At 63.8% G+C, this 19,022-nt stretch overlaps 2 protein-coding genes across 3 annotated transcripts in view; one reads left to right on the forward strand and one right to left on the reverse strand.

Annotated features, from left to right (window-relative positions):
* Positions 1-69: 69 nt before the first annotated feature.
* On the forward strand, positions 70-5,323 carry TLDC2 (TBC/LysM-associated domain containing 2). The gene is made up of 8 exons (XM_068167348.1): positions 70-115; positions 842-902; positions 1,478-1,775; positions 2,527-2,688; positions 3,287-3,439; positions 3,633-3,728; positions 4,102-4,175; positions 4,955-5,323. The coding sequence occupies exons 1-8, from the start codon at positions 70-72 to the stop codon at positions 5,088-5,090; spliced, it is 1,026 nt and encodes a 341-aa protein (XP_068023449.1). The 3' UTR covers positions 5,091-5,323.
* A 5,434-nt stretch (positions 5,324-10,757) lies between these two features.
* SAMHD1 (SAM and HD domain containing deoxynucleoside triphosphate triphosphohydrolase 1) overlaps positions 10,758-19,022 on the reverse strand; it is a 49,014-nt gene continuing 40,749 nt past the window's right edge. For both annotated transcript variants that reach the window (XM_068167319.1, XM_068167320.1), the window contains 4 exons: positions 16,928-17,017; positions 15,424-15,528; positions 14,450-14,587; positions 10,758-12,633 (listed from right to left, as the gene is read on the reverse strand). In XM_068167319.1, the coding sequence (XP_068023420.1) occupies positions 12,511-12,633; positions 14,450-14,587; positions 15,424-15,528; positions 16,928-17,017 (456 nt within the window). In that variant the 3' untranslated portion in view covers positions 10,758-12,510. The remainder of the gene's footprint in view (positions 12,634-14,449; positions 14,588-15,423; positions 15,529-16,927; positions 17,018-19,022) is intronic.

The following is a 19,022-nucleotide window of genomic DNA, read 5'->3' on the forward strand; positions in this document are numbered from 1 at the left end:
TCAGGAGGGAGGGAAGTGGCCCTGGGGCACACCAAGAAGCAAACATCTCTGGGGCAGGCTGGAGCCCACATGGTGCTGGGAAGTGGGGGCTGTGCACAGCTCAGCCGCACAGCAGGTTTGTATGGGGGCTGCCTGGGGGTGCAGCCCTTCCCCCCCACAGCCAGCAGGGCTGGGCTGGCCAGGGGAGCAGCTCCAGCCTCTGTCCCCAGCAGCTGAGTTGGGTCTGTGACTGCCCAGGGCTCAGCTCCCAGCGCTGGGTCCCCCTGGGGCTCCCAGGGAAGCAGGTCCCAAAGCTGCACCCAGAAGTGGGCCTGGGGAGAGCTGATGGTGTGAGGCCTGGGGCAGAGGGCTGGCAGGGACAGAGGAGTGGGCACTGGCATGGACAGGGCAGGGGATGAGACAGGGGTGCAAAAAGGCCAGGAGCCAGGCCAGGGCCAGGGCAGAGGAAGGGCCAAGGGGCAAGGGGTAAGGAGCAAGGGCAGGGGCAGGGCTGGGAGCAGTGAGGGGACCCAGAGGAGCAGGGCAGGGTCAAGGGCTAGGTCCCAGCAGGGACAGTGGTGGCAGTGGCTGTGTGAAGGGCAGGGATGGGGATGGGGACAGGCTGGGTGAGGCCAGGGACAGAAGCAGTGGTGTGGGAGGGGGTGCAGAGAGGGCAGGGACAGAAAGGAGCAGGGAAGGGCTGCAGGCAGCAGCAGGCAGGGGGTCAGGGAAGGAAGAGCCACCCCGTGGCAGCTCAGGCAGGGCTTGGATGTCTCATCCTGGCTCCTGAGCAGGAGGGGGGGGGCCCAAGGGAGGCTTTGGGGGCCACTGGCACCTCCTAGCCCATTCTGGACCCTGCCAGCAGCTGTTGGCTGTGCCAAGCTCTGCCTCAGAGTGGTTCCAAAGAATGTTTATGGTGATAGGTGAGTGAAAAACCACCCAACCCCCCCAGCTGCCAGCCAGGGACCACCACTGCCATCAAAGCCTGGTGGGGAGTGGGCGCTGGCCCCCACCCACCTGGGCAGCCAGGACTGATGGGGCTGCAACAGGCTCTGCCACGGGGGGGCAAGGAGCAAGCCCAGCCCTGCCTGCAGTGGGGCCGGGGAAGGCTGCTGTGGCCACTGTGCCACCATGCAGGGCACCCAGAAACTCCTGCACTGGCACCAAGGGGATGCCACAGCTGCAGCCAGAGGCTGGTGCCGGTGCTGGCTGCCTGGGCAGGGCTGTCAGTGGGAAGGGGACAGCTGGAGCACCACAGTCCCTCCCTCCAGGCCCTGCGGGGTTACAGAAACGTCTCTCTCGGGGGGGTTGGGGTGTCACTGCTGTCACAGGGCACCAGCTCACCCAAGTGCAGGCTGTCACCCCAGGCTGACCCTGGCAGAGCAAGAGCCTGGCGCCACCTCCTCTGCCGGGCAGGTGTTGGCAGTTGCCACAACTCTTGCAACAGTCTGTTGCAAACAGCAACAGAGGCAGGCCCTGGCTGTTGACCCCCAAACAGGACACCCCCCCCCGCCTCCCCCGGCAGCCTGCCTGGCAACACAAAGCCTGGCTCCTGCAGGGGGGCACTGCCCACCCACCCCAGCGCCACACGGGAGCCGTCCCTGCAGGGGAGCACAGCGCGGAGCCCTGCGAGCCCCGGCCAGCCGTGCCAGCCGTGCCAGCCGTGCCAGCCCAGGGAGGAGCCGGCGCTGCCGAACATTAACCTGGGGTGGAGCCGAGGGCTCCCCGGCAGCGGAGGCTCCCAGCGGCGCCCACCCCCCACCATGAGAGGGCTCCGTGGCCGCTACCAGCTCCTGGTAGGTCCAGGGTGGCAGGGGCCCAGGTGGCAGCGTGGGCACTGGGAACAGGCTTCAGGGCAGCCCCGGGAGGCACCAGCCCTGCTGGACACATGGACAGACGGACAGATGGGGGCTGCCCTGGGGACAGCGAGGGGCTGGGGAGGGTAATGGCACTCGGGACCTGCCCCTTTCCCCCTGCTCCCCCCGCCCCCGCCCCGAGCACCTTGGGGGCAGATCTGCTACCTGGGGCTGCCCCTGCTCGTCCTTCCTCTCGCCTTGGGGAGTCTTCTGCCCATTCCCCACCCCAGGGGACCGCTGCCCACCTGCCCTTGGGCAGCGACTGCACCCACAGGCACCCCGAGCGTGTGGCCAGGAGGGACTCCGGCAGCCACCCTGCCCCCTCCACGCGTGCCCGGGGAGCAGCTCGGCCGTGGGCAGGCTGGGGAGCGGCTGGACTTCACCCCTCCTGCCGGGGCTGAGGCTGGGCTGTAGCTGTGGAAGCCTCCCAGACTTCCTCCTCGGGCGGCACCGTACCCGAAGCTGAAGTTCCATGTGCAGCAGGGTGCCAGGGCACGGCGTGGCACAGCAGGGCTGTTAGACGTGGACAGCCGTGAGCTGCCTTGGAGTGCCCTGGGATAGGCCAAGTGCACATCCCTGCAGCCTCTCTGCCCAGCCCCTGGACCCCCTGGGGGGGGGGGACACCCCCTGAGGGCAGGTCCGGGGATGCTGCTCCCTCAGGGCGGGGATGCTGCCCTCCACCTGCCTCCAGCCCGGCCAGGACGAGGAACTGCCCGCGGGAAGGGGAGCGTCGGACGGAGAGGAGCAGCCAGGCTGGGAGGGAGCCCCAGCAGAGACCCCGGCCCCGGAGGAGCCGAGCAGGCTGGTGCTGAGCACGGCAAGCAGCATCCTGCAGGACAAGGAGATCCAGGAGGTGAGGGACCCTCCTGCCAGCACAGGGACCACCACCCTCACCCTCATCTCTCCCGGGCCACACGGCCATGGCCACTGTCCTGCCAGAAGCTGCTCCAGCACAAGGACAGATGGGTCAGACATCCTCCTGTCTCTGGAGCCCCCCCCCCGCAGTGCCTCTCAGAGGGTTGCCTGGGGGAGGGTGTGTGGGGGGTGGGTGGTATGCCGAAGGAGGCATCTTAGAAGGGTTCTCGGGCTGGGAGCTTGCGCAGGCTCCCTGGGAGCATGCCTGGGGACAGCGCTCAGCAGGATGCGCAGCTGGGAGGAGGTCTCCTGAGCAGATGCCTGGAGAGGGGTGGGGTGGGGGTGGGGTGGTTGTGCTTAGGGGGAGGATGCTAGGCGGGGGGGGCGGGGGGGGAGGTTGCTCTGTGGGGAAACTCCCGTGGGGGATGTTCGGGGGCGGGGGGGGGGGTGGGGCGGTGGCTGCTTGGGCACATCCCTTGGGAGGCTGCTCGGGCACATCCCTTGGGAGGCTGCTCAGGCACATCCCTTGGGAGGCTGCTCGGGGCAGGCTGCTCGGAAGCAGGTTGCCAGCCCTGGCTGAGCCCCCTCTGCCCCAGCTGAGCCCACACCTGCCCCCCCGGCTGACGAAGCAGCCCTGGCAGCTGCTGTACTGCCGCGGGCGGGACGCCTGCAGCCTGCGGACCCTGTACCAGAGAGGGGGGCGCCCGGGGTCCCCTGCCCTGCTGCTCGTCAGGGACACCGAGTTGCAGGTACGGCCAGAGCCTCCCGGCCCAGCTGCCCTGTGCCACCGGGGACGGTGAACCTGGCACCGCCTGGGGCTCGGCCACATCCTCACCACCGGCAGCACGATGGGGCTGGGTCCTGGCCCCCGGAGCCCCACCGAGCACCGCGGAACGGGACCCCCCCCCCACCCCCCGCACCCCTCCTTTCTGTTCCCCCCAGGCCTTTGGTGCCTTCTCCTGCAGCAGCTTTCGATACAGCGAAGGCTTCTACGGGACGGGGGAGACCTTCCTCTTCTCCTTCTCCCCGCGGCTGAAGGTGGGGGCTGCAGGCTGCCGGCCGGGGGGCACCCCGGGGGGCGGGGGGCTGGCGGTGCCCCCGGGACCTGGCCATGCCAGGAGCATCCCCAAGGTGCTGCTGAATGACTGCACTTGGCTGGAGCTGGGAGGAGCAGCTGGGGGCCTGCTGGCTGTGAGCCCCCAGGCTGGCCCAGGGCTGGGGAGAGAAGGCAAATCCCAGGGGAATCCCAGGGGACTCTGGAGCCAGGGCTAGGATAATGCCCCCGGGCTGGGGCACATCTCCCTGTGGGCACACAGCAGGGACCAGCTGCCCCTTGCAGAACAGGGAGAGGGATGGGAACAGGGACACTGCACTGCAGCCCTGGTGCTGGCTGACTGCTGTCCCCACGCAGGTGTTCAGGTGGACTGGCAGGAACAACTTCTTCCTGAAAGGGGACAGGGACCTGCTGATGATTGGGGCAGGCAGGTAGGAGCCACGCTGGCAGCTTCAGTGGCCCAGAGCCTCCATGGTCCTGACTGCCACCAGGGCCACAGGCTGAGCCCAGGCTGCCCTGTGCTTTGAACCCACAGACACCAGTGGGGGTTGCCCAGCAGCACTGGCACGCCATCCCCGTGCCCCTGCTGCTGCAGGCCCCATGGCAGCCCTGGGGTGGCTGCTTGTCCTCTCTCACCACCCTCTGGCCTGTCCCCCGTGCCTGGCATCTCAAGAGGGGGTGGCAGGGGAGGTCTGCAGGAGGGGCAGCCTCAGCTGACTGCTGCTGGCCCTCCCCAGTGGCAGGTTTGGGCTGTGGCTGGATGGAGCCCTGCACCATGGGGGCAGCCTCAGCTGACTGTGCTGCTGGCCCTCCCCAGTGGCAGGTTTGGGCTGTGGCTGGATGGAGCCCTGCACCATGGGGGCAGCCTCAGCTGACTGCTGCTGGCCCTCCCCAGCGGCAGGTTTGGGCTGTGGCTGGATGGAGCCCTGCACCATGGGGGCAGCCTCAGCTGACTGCTGCTGGCCCTCCCCAGGGGCAGGTTTGGGCTGTGGCTGGATGGAGCCCTGCACCATGGGGGCAGCCTCAGCTGACTGCTGCTGGCCCCTCCCCAGCGGCAGGTTTGGGCTGTGGCTGGATGGAGCCCTGCACCATGGGGGCAGCCTCAGCTGACTGCTGCTGGCCCTCCCCAGTGGCAGGTTTGGGCTGTGGCTGGATGGAGCCCTGCACCATGGGGGCAGCCTCAGCTGACTGTGCTGCTGGCCCTCCCCAGTGGCAGGTTTGGGCTGTGGCTGGATGGAGCCCTGCACCATGGGGGCAGCCTCCCCTGCGAGACCTTCGACAACGAAACCCTCTCCACCCAGGATCTGTTCCACATCCACAGCCTGGAAGTGTGGGGCCTGGCCTGACCCCCCACCTCCACCTCCCTAGGGACAGAGGTGGCATCAGAGGGCTGCTTGGGGTCAATGTCTCATGCACAGCTGTTCCCTGCCAGCAGCAGCCAGGCCTGCTGGCACAGGGCACAGCCCTGGCGCTGCCACCCTCCCACCCTGGCGCTCACAGGTGCCCTGCAGACAGTGTTGTAGCCCCTGCAGGCCAGCAGCAGCTGCACTGCTGGGGCAATAAACTGCACTTTAGTTAAGATGCTTGGAGAAGTTCCTGGTTGACTGTGGCCAAACTCCTCAGGCAGGGCCCTGGGAGCTCATGGAGTGCAAGCAGCCTGGAGGGCATCGCTGTTGGCACAGCCCAGATGGTGAGAGGTCAGTGGGGAGGATGTGACAGCACTGGGAGTGCTGCCCTGGGGCTCACTCACCCCCAGCCCCTCTGCCAGCTGAGCAGCAGCTGGAATGCAGGAGGTTTGTTTTCTGCCAAGCCACTTCACCTTTTGACACAACAGGAGCCTGGCACAGGCTGCAGGAGTGCCACGGGGAGGTGCTGCAGGAGCAGAACTGTGCCAGCCCCCAGGCTGGGAAGGAGAGGGCCCAGACCCAGAGTGAGGGAGGAATGCACTGAGCAGGGTCAGGCTGTGAGAGGGCTGGGAAGAGGCAGAGGATTCATTCAGCTTGAGCTCAGCAAGAAGCCAGGGAAGCTCCTGCCCCCAGGCGGCTCTCTGCTGTGCCATCAGGAGGTGCTGAGCCAGGCCTGAGCTCTGCAAGGGACAGGAGCAGCACTGGGAGTCCCTGCTGCAGTCCCGAGGGAGAGTTCCCCTCTCCAGCAGCTATGGGACAGCTGACTGCTGCTGCAGAGGGGCCAAGCTCCCAGCCCCAGCTGGGAGGGGAAGGTGTAACACAAAGGCTGCTCCCCGTGCCCAGCAGAGCCACCCTGTGCCCAGCACCTGCCCTGTGCCCAGCACCCAGGAGGAGCCTCACTGCTGCAGAGCAGAGGGCTGGGCATCCTCTGCCTGCTGGCAGCCCAGGACACCAGAGGCATCCTGTGCTGCAGGGGCACCTCCTGTGCCCACAGCACCTCTGGGGCCTTCCCTGGCAAGCTGCCTGGCAGGGGGCTGCCCTCAGCAGCCACAGAGGAGGGGCTGAGCCTGCTGAGCTGGGCCTGGCACTTCTGCCAGTCCCTGTCAGCCACTGCCTCCAGCCTGGCAGCACATTCCCCTGGTGTACCCCCTGCTCCTCCAGCTACCACCTGCAAACTCACCCAGGGTGGCTCCTGCCCCCTCAGCCAGAGCCAGGATTGACCCTGGGGTGCAGCCCTGTGCCACTGCTAACCACCCTCTGGGCACAGCCCCTCACTTTCCAGCCCACCCCACTGCTTGCCCACCCAGGGACACCTCAGCAGCTGCCCCCCAGAGCCAGCCCAGTGCCCTGCTAGGTGATCAGGTTGGTCAAGGATGAATTCACTTTTGCTCTTCCCCCTGCACAGGAGCAGAGCTGGGCACAGGAGCAGAGCTGGGCACAGGGGCAGAGCTGGGCACTGGGGCAGAGCTGGGCACTGGAGCAGAGCTGGGCACAGGGGCAGAGCTGGGCACTGGGGCAGAGCTGGGCACTGGAGCAGAGCTGGGCACAGGGGCAGAGCTGGGCACTGGGGCAGAGCTGGGCACTGGAGCAGAGCTGGGCACTGGGGCAGAGCTGGGCACAGGAGCAGAGCTGGGCACAGGAGCAGAGCTGGGCACTGGGGCAGAGCTGGGCACTGGAGCAGAGCTGGGCACAGGGGCAGAGCTGGGCACAGAGGCAGAGCTGGGCACTGGAGCAGAGCTGGGCACAGGGGCAGAGCTGGGCAGAGGGGCAGAGCTGGGCAGAGAGGCAGAGCTGGGCACTGGAGCAGAGCTGGGCACAGGGGCAGAGCTGGGCACAGGAGCAGAGCTGGGCACAGGGGCAGAGCTGGGCACAGGGGCAGGGCTGGGCACTGGAGCAGAGCTGGGCACAGGGGCAGAGCTGGGCACAGGGGCAGGGCTGGGCACAGAGGCAGAGCTGGGCACAGGGGCAGAGCTGGGCACAGGGGCAGAGCTGGGCAGAGGGGCAGAGCTGGGCACAGAGGCAGAGCTGGGCACTGGAGCAGAGCTGGGCACAGGGGCAGAGCTGGGCACTGGGGCAGAGCTGGGCACTGGAGCAGAGCTGGGCACAGGGGCAGAGCTGGGCACTGGGGCAGAGCTGGGCACTGGAGCAGAGCTGGGCACTGGGGCAGAGCTGGGCACAGGAGCAGAGCTGGGCACAGGAGCAGAGCTGGGCACTGGGGCAGAGCTGGGCACTGGAGCAGAGCTGGGCACAGGGGCAGAGCTGGGCACAGAGGCAGAGCTGGGCACTGGGGCAGGGCTGGGCACTGGAGCAGAGCTGGGCACAGGGGCAGAGCTGGGCACTGGGGCAGAGCTGGGCACTGGAGCAGAGCTGGGCACAGGGGCAGAGCTGGGCACAGGAGGAGAGCTGGGCACAGGGGCAGGGCTGGGCACTGGAGCAGAGCTGGGCACAGGGGCAGAGCTGGGCAGAGGGGCAGAGCTGGGCAGAGAGGCAGAGCTGGGCACTGGAGCAGAGCTGGGCACAGGGGCAGAGCTGGGCACAGGAGCAGAGCTGGGCACAGGGGCAGAGCTGGGCACAGGGGCAGGGCTGGGCACTGGAGCAGAGCTGGGCACAGGGGCAGAGCTGGGCACAGGGGCAGGGCTGGGCACAGAGGCAGAGCTGGGCACAGGGGCAGAGCTGGGCACAGGGGCAGAGCTGGGCAGAGGGGCAGAGCTGGGCACAGAGGCAGAGCTGGGCACTGGAGCAGAGCTGGGCACAGGGGCAGAGCTGGGCACTGGGGCAGAGCTGGGCACTGGAGCAGAGCTGGGCACAGGGGCAGAGCTGGGCACTGGGGCAGAGCTGGGCACAGGGGCAGAGCTGGGCACTGGGGCAGAGCTGGGCACTGGAGCAGAGCTGGGCACAGGGGCAGAGCTGGGCACAGAGGCAGAGCTGGGCACTGGAGCAGAGCTGGGCACTGGAGCAGAGCTGGGCACTGGAGCAGAGCTGGGCAGAGGGGCAGAGCTGGGCACAGAGGCAGAGCTGGGCACTGGAGCAGAGCTGGGCACTGGAGCAGAGCTGGGCAGAGGGGCAGAGCTGGGCACAGGGGCAGAGCTGGGCACAGAGGCAGAGCTGGGCACAGGGGCAGAGCTGGGCACAGGGGCAGAGCTGGGCAGAGGGGCAGAGCTGGGCAGAGGGGCAGAGCTGGGCACTGGAGCAGAGCTGGGCACTGGAGCAGAGCTGGGCAGAGGGGCAGAGCTGGGCACAGGGGCAGAGCTGGGCACAGAGGCAGAGCTGGGCACTGGAGCAGAGCTGGGCACAGGGGCAGGGCAGGGCACTGGGGCAGAGCTGGGCACAGAGGCAGAGCTGGGCACTGGGGCAGAGCTGGGCAGAGGGGCAGAGCTGGGCAGAGAGGCAGAGCTGGGCACTGGAGCAGAGCTGGGCACAGGGGCAGGGCAGGGCACTGGGGCAGAGCTGGGCACAGAGGCAGAGCTGGGCACTGGAGCAGAGCTGGGCAGAGGGGCAGAGCTGGGCAGAGAGGCAGAGCTGGGCACTGGAGCAGAGCTGGGCACTGGGGCAGAGCTGGGCACTGGAGCAGAGCTGGGCACTGGAGCAGAGCTGGGCACAGAGGCAGAGCTGGGCAGAGGGGCAGAGCTGGGCAGAGGGGCAGAGCTGGGCACAGAGGCAGAGCTGGGCACTGGAGCAGAGCTGGGCAGAGGGGCAGAGCTGGGCACAGAGGCAGAGCTGGGCACTGGAGCAGAGCTGGGCACTGGAGCAGAGCTGGGCAGAGGGGCAGAGCTGGGCACAGAGGCAGAGCTGGGCACTGGAGCAGAGCTGGGCAGAGGGGCAGAGCTGGGCAGAGGGGCAGAGCTGGGCACAGAGGCAGAGCTGGGCACTGGAGCAGAGCTGGGCAGAGGGGCAGAGCTGGGCACAGAGGCAGAGCTGGGCAGAGGGGCAGAGCTGGGCACAGAGGCAGAGCTGGGCACTGAAGCAGAGCTGGGCACAGGGGCAGGGCAGGGCACTGGGGCAGAGCTGGGCACTGGAGCAGAGCTGGGCACAGAGGCAGAGCTGGGCACTGGAGCAGAGCTGGGCACAGGGGCAGAGCTGGGCACAGGGGCAGAGCTGGGCACTGGAGCAGAGCTGGGCACAGGGGCAGGGCAGGGCACTGGGGCAGAGCTGGGCACTGGAGCAGAGCTGGGCACAGGGGCAGGGCAGGGCACTGGGGCAGAGCTGGGCACTGGAGCAGAGCTGGGCACAGAGGCAGAGCTGGGCACTGGAGCAGAGCTGGGCACAGGGGCAGGGCAGGGCACAGGGGCAGAGCTGGGCACTGGGGCAGAGCTGGGCACAGGAGCAGGGCTGGGCAGAGGGGCAGGGCAGGGCACTGGGGCAGAGCTGGGCACAGGGGCAGAGCTGGGCACTGGGGCAGAGCTGGGCACAGGGGCAGAGCTGGGCACAGAGGCAGAGCTGGGCACTGGAGCAGAGCTGGGCAGAGGGGCAGAGCTGGGCACAGGAGCAGGGCTGGGCACAGAGGCAGAGCTGGGCACAGGGGCAGAGCTGGGCACAGGAGCAGGGCTGGGCACAGAGGCAGAGCTGGGCACAGGGGCAGAGCTGGGCACTGGGGCACAGCTGGGCACTGGGGCAGAGCTGGGCAGAGGGGCAGGGCTGGGCACAGGGGCAGAGCTGGGCACAGGGGCAGAGCTGGGCACTGGGGCAGAGCTGGGCACTGGGGCAGAGCTGGGCACTGGGGCAGAGCTGTCCATGTCCAGCCTGGCCCCTGTGCTGAGGTCAGGGATCTGCTGCTCCCCAGGGGTGGTGCCAAGGGCCTGGGGCTGCAGTTTCAGCCCAAGGCATGAGCTGGTTCCTCCAGCTAGGATCAGGCAATGGTTTGGGTGGGAAGGGAGCTCAGAGCTCAGCCAGCTCCAGCCCCCTGCCATGGGCAGGGACCCCTCCCACCAGCACAGGCTGCTCAAGGCCTCATCCAGCCTGGCCCTGAACACCTCCAGGCAGGAGGCAGCCACAGCCTCCCTGGGCAGCCTGTGCCAGGCTCTCACCAGCCTCACTCTCAACAATTTCTTCCTCCTCTCCACTCTCAGTCTCTCCTCTCCCAGCTCAAAGCCATTGTTCCTCAGCCTGGCACTCCCAGCCCTTGGCCAGAGTCCCTGCCCAGCTCTCCTGGAGCCCTTCAGCTCCTGCAAGGCTGCTCTGAGGTCTCCCTGGAGCCTTCTCTTCTCCAGGCTGCACAGCCCCAACTCTCCCAGCCTGGCCCCACAGGGGAGGTTCTGCAGCCCTCTGAGCATCTCTGTGGCCTCCTCTGGAGCCTCCCCAGCAGCTCCAGGTCCTCCTTGTGCTGGGGGCCCAGAGCTGGAGGCAGTGCTGCAGGTGGGGGCTGAGCAGAGCAGAGCAGAGGGGCAGAATCCCCTCCCTGTGCTGCTGCTCTCCCTGCTCTGGCTGCAGCTCAGCACTCAGCTGCCTCTGGGCTGCCAGGGACCAGTGCTGGCTCCTGGGCACTTTGTCACCACCTGACACAACCCCTTTGAGTTGCCCATGGGTCCTTCTCACACAGTGCCCCCCTGGCAGGCAGTGCTTTGGGCCTGTGCAGTCAGAGCTCTGCTGCTGGAGTCCACAGACCACAACTTCATAAAAGAACTGTAAATTGTATTGTGTGCAGGGAGGCTCAGATGGACCTCTGAGAGAAGGAAAGGCTCCACCTCTGCACTGCAGTACAAAGCTTTGCTTCAACATAAGCAAAGGCTGCTGGCCAGGGACAAAGTGCACCTTCAGAACAGCCCCAGCACCAGGAGCAGGATGGCAGCACCCTGCCCAGGCCCTGGCTTTGTGCAGCCAAGGCAGCTGGATGCCTTCACTCCAGGAGGCTGCTCTGTCAGTAGAACATTCAGAAGCTTCTGGAGAGGTCACAGCCCCTTCTGAGAGTCACCTGCAGCTGTGACCCTGCTGAAGATGAGAGCAGCAGAGGTGGCACCACATCCCCTTCAGGCACTTGGGCAGAGGTGGGCAGGAAAGCAGCAGAGCACAGAACAGCCTCTGCTTATCCCAGCAAGGGAAGTGTGAGGCTGTGAATCCTCCTTCCCCTCCCCTCTGGCTCAGGGGCAGCAGCTCCCGTGGCAGGGCACACAGGCTCCAAGGGGAAGCCCATGCCTGGCTGTCAGCTCTGGGCCCTCAGCTCCTCCTGCCCATTTCACACACTGAACTCCAGGGCTTGTTCCAGTCTCTGAGCACTCCTGAAGCTGTTGCTTTCATCTTCACTTCCAAGGGTGAACTTCTTCAGACTCTGAGGTTTTATTTAATGAAAGCCTCCTTCTTCCAGACCTGAGCAAATGCTGAGGGGAGAAGCTCTCCCCCAGGGTTTTGGACGGGACAGACAGACAGCAGCACTCACTGCAGTGCTGCCAGGAGGGGGAAGCGTAAAAGCCCTCACAGCTCCTCATGGCAGAGGCACAGCAATCAGACCTGTGAGGATCAGGGAAGGGACAGAAGGACAAAGAACTCCTGCAGAGGCTCTCTGCCTGCTGCAGCAGGAGGCAGGAACGAGGTGCAGGTGGTGCAGAGTCCCCAAGGCTTCCGTGCCCACCTCCCCCAGTCCCCAGCAGACCCCCACCAGCCAGGAGCTCTGCATCCCTGCCAGCTCTCAAGCCAGGAGGTGCTGAGCACTCTGCAGGTCAGGGAAACAGTAAGAACACAACATTCAGTGTATCAGCAGTACACCATCAAGCAACAAAGGCTGCATGGCACTGCAGTGCATTGCTGCTGCCAGGGAGCTGTGCTGCCACCCGCAGCAGAGGCAGCCTCCTCACCAGCTTGCTGCACACCACCAGGGTGGTCCTTGGCTCCTGAAGAGCCTCCTCTCCTCCCCCTCCTCTTCTCTCTTGCAAGGCCATCAGTTTTGCTGCTCCTGGAGATGCCATGTAGCGTTCCTCCCGAGTCCTCTCACCTCCCTCTGCTTCCAGAGGCTCACTCAGCTCCTCCTCTCTTCCACAGGCACTGAAAAGCAAGCAGCCCTCTCCAAAAGAGCTGAGCTGGGAGGCTCTCTGCTAGCAGCATCAGCTCCAGGAGGGCTGAGGGGCAGCAGGAGCAGGCCAGGTGTCTTCAGCACTCTCTGCAGCACCACTGAACTGCAGTGCTTCGGGCTGCCCTTGCTCCAGGGTGCCAATACATTCAGCAGCAGCTGAGGGGTGGGTTTGCTCTGCTGCAGCAGGCTGCCAGCTGTTAAAGATTCAGTTGCAATATGCACTTCGATTATCTACATGAAAACTGTCCTGGAAAATGCACTTCTGCATTGTGCCACACACTCCCCCAGCCCCTGCCACTGGCTGCTCAGGTGGAGCCACCCCCTGCAGCAGCAGCCTCAGCAGTGCCAGCAGCAGAGGCCCTACTTCTCAAAAGTAAGCCTCTGTTTGCAGCTGGGAGTTGAAGCTGTCCTGTGTCCATCATTCCTCCTGTTGTTCCAGCTCTCCTTCATTGGGGTTAGATGAGGGGCAACCACATCTCCATCCTGCCACAGCGAGGCAGAAAGCATTAATCAGGGCACATTCACCTCTGCATTCTACCCAGCCCAGGGGAGAAGCAGCTCAGAATCAGACCCAACAGGCAGCAGTTGGTCCAAGGCCCTAAGGCACTGGGGACTGTGCACCCCAGAGGTGGGAACTGCTGCACTCAGGGGTACCATCTGCTGGGGGCTAAAGAATGGCCTGAAGTGGAAGGGGCCTTAAACCTCATCCAGCTCCAGCCCCCTGCCATGGGCAGGGATCCCTCCCACCAGCACAGGCTGCTCAAGGCCTCATCCAGCCTGGTCCTGAACACCTCCAGGCAGGAGGCAGCCTGTGCCAGGCTCTCCCCAGCCTCACTCTCAACAGTTTCTTCCTCCTCTCCACTCTCAGTCTCTCCTCTCCCAGCTCAAAGCCATTGTTCCTCAGCCTGGCACTCCCAGCCCCTGTCCAGAGTCCCTCCCCAGCTCTCCTGGAGCCCTTCAGCTCCTGCAAGGCTGCTCTGAGGTCTCCCTGCAGCCTTCTCTTCTCCAAGCTGCACAGCCCCAACTCTCCCAGCCTGGCCCCACAGGGGAGGCTCTGCAGCCCTCTGAGAAGCCTTCAGCACTGGCAGTTCCTCTCCCTAAACATGAGCAGCAGCCCAGGATCAGCAGGCTTGCACCTGGCCATTTGGGACAGGAATCAGAACCATTACTGGAAGGGTTTCCTCTGAATCCAGCACAGCAGCTCCTTCAGACCTGCCCCAGCCACAGCAGCTCCAGCCAGGGCCTGCAGGATGGGCACTGCCAGCTATCAGAACATGCTCACAGGGGACTGCCACACTCCCAGCACCAGAGGAAGCTCCTTGCTTGACCCTGCTGAAATTAGCTGCTCTTCAAATCCCTTCTGAACTTCACTGCATCTCCCAAGGGGCCAGGAACAGGAGCTAAGAATGAGCTTAGAACAAGCTGCTCATGCCTCCAGCTGCAGCCTCAGCACAGGAGAGCCCTGCTCTGCTGGGTGGCCTTTCCCTTCAGAGGATGCAGCTCTTTCCCTGAAGGGTCTCACAGCAAATCAGCTGCCAAGGCAGGGCCATGAACACCCCTGATGAGAAGGAAGGAGAATCCTCACAGCTCCCAAGAGCCATAGGCCAGCTCCAGGAGCATCTTCTGCTGAGGAAAGCTTGGGTGACACAAGCACAGCTGCCTACCCTGCAGCAGCACCAGCACTCAGGGCCCTGCCTGCAAGGGGCATGTGGCTGTCAGCTGCAAACTCACTGCTGATGGACTCCATCCCCTCCTCCAGATCATCAGTGAAGATATGGAACAGGCTGGGGCCCAGCACTGCTCCCTGGGGCACAGCACTGGGGCCTGGCTGCCAGCTGGCTGTGGCACCATTCACCACCACTCTCTGGGCTCAGCCTCCAGCCACTTCCTAACCCAGCTCAGAGTTGCTGCTGGCCAAGCCAGGGGCTGACAGCTTGGCCAGGAGCTTGCTGTGGGGGATGGTGGCAAAGGCCTTGCTGCAGCCCAGGCAGACTCCCTCCACAGCCTGCCCCACAGCCACCAGGCCACAGAAGGAGGTCAGGTGGCTCAGTTTTGTACCTATTAAGTGCATTCCATTGTGGAGTGCAGCTGCCTGTGAACACAGCTTCCATTTGCTTCCAGCTGGGCTGCTCAGGCACAGTTAATGTTGGGGGGGGGGGGGGATTGCAACCCACCACAGAGCCACAGGAGGGAAGTGCCCCAGAGAGGAGGCCTGAATGCCAAGGGTTTGAATGAAAGCACTTCCCAGCCCTTAGTCTCTGGGGAGAGCTGTAAGAGGAGGAGGAGAGGAGTTTGTTACCTGTGGTTTGGTGAAGTCATTTGTTATACACCACTGAATCAAATACTGCTTGGCAGCTGAGACAGTGTCTGGGTCCTGACTCTTGCAGTACACTCGGATCACCTGCTCTGCAAAGGTCATGGGCAGGAGCTTGGAGACCTGGGGCAGGGAGAAGGAGGCAGCTTTAGCATTCCTGGGGCTCTGGAGGCCTCTGAACCTTTTTCACCTGAGCAGCAAACCCTCTGTCTTTGTTTCAAGGAGTGGGACAGAAGCTCTGCAGCCCTCCCCCAGGGGGTTAGGACAAAGGAAAGGATTGGAAGTTCCCATGGCAGTACTGCTCAGAACTACAAAGAGCAGCACCAGAGCAGAGAACACACAGAGCCCATGCTCCACCTCAGCCACGGCTCTCCAAACACCTCCTTAAAGGCCACAGCCTTCCACAGCCTTCCTACAAACCAGACCAAACCCCCAGGCCTCAAGTGCCCCCAGCCATGCCTCTCTACCCTCCCCCCCAGCAAACCTGAGAGACACAGCTGACAATTCAGCTTGCCAGCTCCAGGCACAGCAGAGGGGCAGAGAGAGGGGGCAGAAGGGGCTGGGCAGCCTGGGCTGGTCCCTTGTGAAGGGGAGATGCAGGCATTCTGGGGATGGAGTAACACAGCCTCCTGTGTCCACCCCCTGGGCTGGACTGCTCAGCTCCTGCTGCCCTCTGCTGCTGCAGGAATCATCTCTGTGGTTAGGGCACAGGCCTCAACCTGCAGCCCCATCCCATGCAACCCACCCAAAGCTGCTGTGTTTTGCTAAGGCTCCCAGGGCACTGCAGCTCCACACTGCTCACATGCAGAGGCTGTCAGCATCCCAGCACACTCCTGGGACACACCTGCAAGGCTGCACCACCTCCCTGCCACTGCTGACAGCTACCAGGAAGGAGTGCAGTCACTCCCAGCACAGGGGCTGATGCCCTTCAAAGCCAGCTGAGGAAAGCAGAGGCCTACCTGCTCTTTAGTGATGTTGACTGCCTTGGAGGGATCAGCCTTGCAGTAGAAGAGGACATTGTCAATGGGATTCTGCTCCTTCATGCCATAATCCATGTTGATAACCTGGCATGCAAGACCAAGAAGATGAGGTTTGTCCTCTGGCCTTCTCACCATCAAGATGGACACTGCCCTGCCCTGAGGGACAAAGAGCTCACAAAGGATTCCTGCTCTTGGCATTCTGCATCTTCCCTTCCACTGCCTTTCACCCTGCAGCTGCCAGGTGGACATTGAGTGACAGAGAGCTGTGTGCTCTGAAGCACTGCAGCTCCCAGCAGCAGGAGCATGCTGTGCCCTGCTTGCAGAGCTGGCACCTTTCAACACAGAGCTTCAGAGAGGGCTCTTCACACCTGCCTGCTAACCCCAGCAGCTCTGTGGGCAGTGGGCAGCAGCCCACTTCCACTGGGGGCACAGGGAAAGCTACTCCAGAGCCGACTTCTTCTTCTGCAGGGAGAATTCATGCTGCTGCCAGGCACCAGAGCAGGTGGCAGCTCCCTGCTGCACTGTTTCCTCTCCCACCTCAGAGGCAGGGCAGCAGCAGGACTCTCCAAGGCAAAGCTGTGCCCCTTGGAAGTTTTGCAGGAGGAAGTGGCTGTGTGTGAAGTGTCAGAGTGTCTCTGTGTGAGCAGAGGTTGCTTTTGCAGAGCATGAGGCATCCAGGGACTAGCACAAGGCTCTGGGATCAGGATTTATCCCTGAGGGTGGTGAGACACTGGAACAGGTTGCCCAGGGAGGTTATGGCTGCCCCCTCCCTGGGCCTGACCTCCTCAAGGCCAGGCTGGCTGAGGCCTTGAGCAGCCTGGGCTGGTGGGAGGTGTCCCTGCCCATGGCAGGGCCTTGGAACTGGTTGAGCTTTAAGGTCCCTTCCAGCCCAACCCATTCAGTATTCTGTGACTTAACTCAGCCTGAAGCAGCTGCTCAGCAAGAGGGAACTGCAAATGGTTTCTGATCCACTCCATGGAAGCCATTCATCAGCTCTTCCCAGAACCAAACCAGGGATTGAGCTGCTCAGCACCTGCAGGCTGCTTGGGCTCTCTCCTCTGTCTCAGGCCCTCTCCTTCCCACCAGACTGAGTGCTTTGTGCAGAAGAGGAGCCCAGGGGTGGCTGCCATGCACCAGCCATGCAGTGCAGTCCCTGCACCACTGGGGCCTGCAGCTTCCCTGCAGCAGGGACTCTGAGCCTGCTGCCCAGGTGCCACAACCCAAAGCTTTCCCTGCTGCTCCTTTCAGAGGGAGGACAGCCAGGGGAGGGCATTCATCACCTGCAGTGCCCAAGGGGCAGCCCAGCAAAGCTGCCTGCAGCCTCTGCCCCCAGCCACAGCAAAGCTCCCAGGGGGAAGCTCTCAGAGCCCCGAGCTGCAAAGCTGAGCCAGCTCCTGTGAGGCAGCCCTGGGGGTTTGCTTTTTCCACTGCAAAGGCACTGAAAGGCCTCTCCAGCTTCCACCACCTGCTCTGAGGTACTTACATCAATTATGACATCTTCAGCCTTTAGCACCACATCTGGAGGATTCTTCTCTGGCCTGGAGTTGGCAAAGCTCTCCAGCAGGCTGTTGCTCTGGAAGGAGAGCAGCAAAGCTGACACTGCTGCCCTCAGCAGGGCAGAGCTCTGCACCAGCTTGCAGGGAAGAGCTCAGCTGTGGTTTGGCCTTACAGGGAGCAAGACACATGCTGTAGCTACACACAACAGTGCCAGGAAGCACATAAGCCCCACAAATCCACAGCCCACCTCACTGAGCCTGAAGCTTTCCAGGGCCTTCCCCCAGCCCAGGCCCAAATGCACCTCCCCCAGAGCTCTCTTTCCCACCCCAACACCAAGCCTGAGTGACAAAGCTAAACATTCAGCTTGCCAGCTGCAGGCTGCTCAAGGCTGCAAGCCTCAACTCCCCCCCAGCCAGGGCACCCTGAGGAGAGAGGGGAGGGAGAACAGAGAGCAACAGCTATCAGGGGCTGCAGGGCTCATGGGGGTGAAATAGCTTAGGTAACACTTTCTGGTCCACCCCTGGACCTTTCTGCTCCTCATCTCTGTGGCTCCTAAAGGCATCCAGCCTCAAAGCACAACAAGCTGACAGTGGTGCACTGAGCAGGACAGAGCTCTGCAGCAGCCTGCACTCCTCCACAGCCTGCCAGCCTCTGCCTGCAGCACTCTGGCTGAGGCCTTGGCACACCCTAGCCACACGTTTCCCACAGCTCTTAGACACCAAAGCAGCTCAGACAGCTGAGCAGCCCCAAATCTGCCAGCCTGAGGAGGGGGCTGACACCTGGCAGCAGGAAGGGAGGAGGGTGGTGTCCATGCAGGGTGTTGGAGCCTCCACAAAAGCCACCAGCACTCACCTTGCCTTCAAGCAAGGCTGTCACTGCTGCCAGTGTTTGGCAGTGCAGTGCCCCAAAGCCAAGTGTGAAACATTTGTACTGCACTGAGCAAGTGAAGGGCTGCAGGGAGCTTCACCTCCAGCCTGGAACGTGGAACAAGCCCCAGGGACACACAGCACTGAGGCCAGCAGTCCCCACTGCAAAGCCAAGCCACAGCCACAACCACCAAGCTCCTGGGCAGGCTTTGGAGGGGATGGTGACCTACTGCCAAAGCTGAGACCCACAAGGGAGTCCTCTCTGGCTCTGGCCTCAAGGACTGCTAGAGGCAGGAGGAGCAGGGGCTGCTGGAGAGCAGCTGTGCACAGCCCTGCCTGAGTTCCCACCACAGGCTGTGGCTGGGCAGCAGAGAGGAGGTCTCCTTTGTAGAGGGCTGCTGGGTTCTGGGCAAGATGCAAGATCTGGGAGGGCAAAACCTGGAGCAAAGGAGGCTGAGGGGAGACCTTCTCAGCCTCTTCAGCCCCCTGAAAGCAGGTCACAAGGACATGGTCTCTCCTCTCTAGTGCCAAGTGCTAGGATGACAGGAAAGTGCCTCAGGCTGCTCCAGGGGAGGTGTAGGCTGGACAAGAGAAGAAACCTCTTCCCTGGAAGGGTTCTCACACACTGGCACAGGCTGCCCAGGGAGCTGGTTGGATCCCCACCCCTGGAGGTGTTTAAAAGAGGCAGAGATGTGCTGAGGGCCAAGGTTTAGCAGTAGATGATGCTTGGACTCAGTGACCTCCAAGGTCTTCTCCAACCAATTCTGTGATTCTAAGATCTTCTGGGAGCAGCCTGAGCCTCAGGAGGAAAGATTTGAGTGCAGGACAGGACATGAGGAAGGAACTGGAGGAGCAGCACTGGTGTGGCTGCTGCCCTGCCCAGTGCAGGGACTCAGTCACACCCTGCCAGCCGAGGCAGCAGGGCTCTCCTGGGTGCAGAGAGGCCAAGGAAGGGTCAGGAGTGAGCCAAGCCAGAGGAAAAGCCTTGCCAGGGGGCAGCCTGCTCAGCTGCTCCCTGCATGCCAACATGCCTCTGCTCACTGGCTGCTCTCTGCTGCCCTTTGCTTTCCAGGTTGCCCTCTCCAGTGTGCATGCCCCAAGACTCCACTCCTGGGGCTGTTTTCCAGGGGTGTTCTCTCCTCCCACTGACCCAGCTTGTACAAGGTGGGAGGTGGAACTCATGCAGTGCACTCTTGCCCATCACCTTATCTGTGA

The sequence above is a fragment of the Melanerpes formicivorus genome, unplaced genomic scaffold, assembly GCF_026170545.1.
Source record: "Melanerpes formicivorus ecotype bairdi unplaced genomic scaffold, bMelFor1.0.p_v2 SCAF_115, whole genome shotgun sequence".
Taxonomy (NCBI): domain Eukaryota; kingdom Metazoa; phylum Chordata; class Aves; order Piciformes; family Picidae; genus Melanerpes; species Melanerpes formicivorus.

Coding starts and splice junctions, on each gene's coding strand:
- TLDC2 (XM_068167348.1), top strand. CDS start 70: ATGGTGCTGGGAAGTGGGGGCTGTGCACAGCTCAGCCGCACAGCAG. Junction 903..1,477: donor AAGAATGTTTATGGTGATAG/GTGAGTGAAAAA, acceptor ACCCCCAAACAG/GACACCCCCCCCCGCCTCCC. Junction 3,440..3,632: donor TCAGGGACACCGAGTTGCAG/GTACGGCCAGAG, acceptor TGTTCCCCCCAG/GCCTTTGGTGCCTTCTCCTG.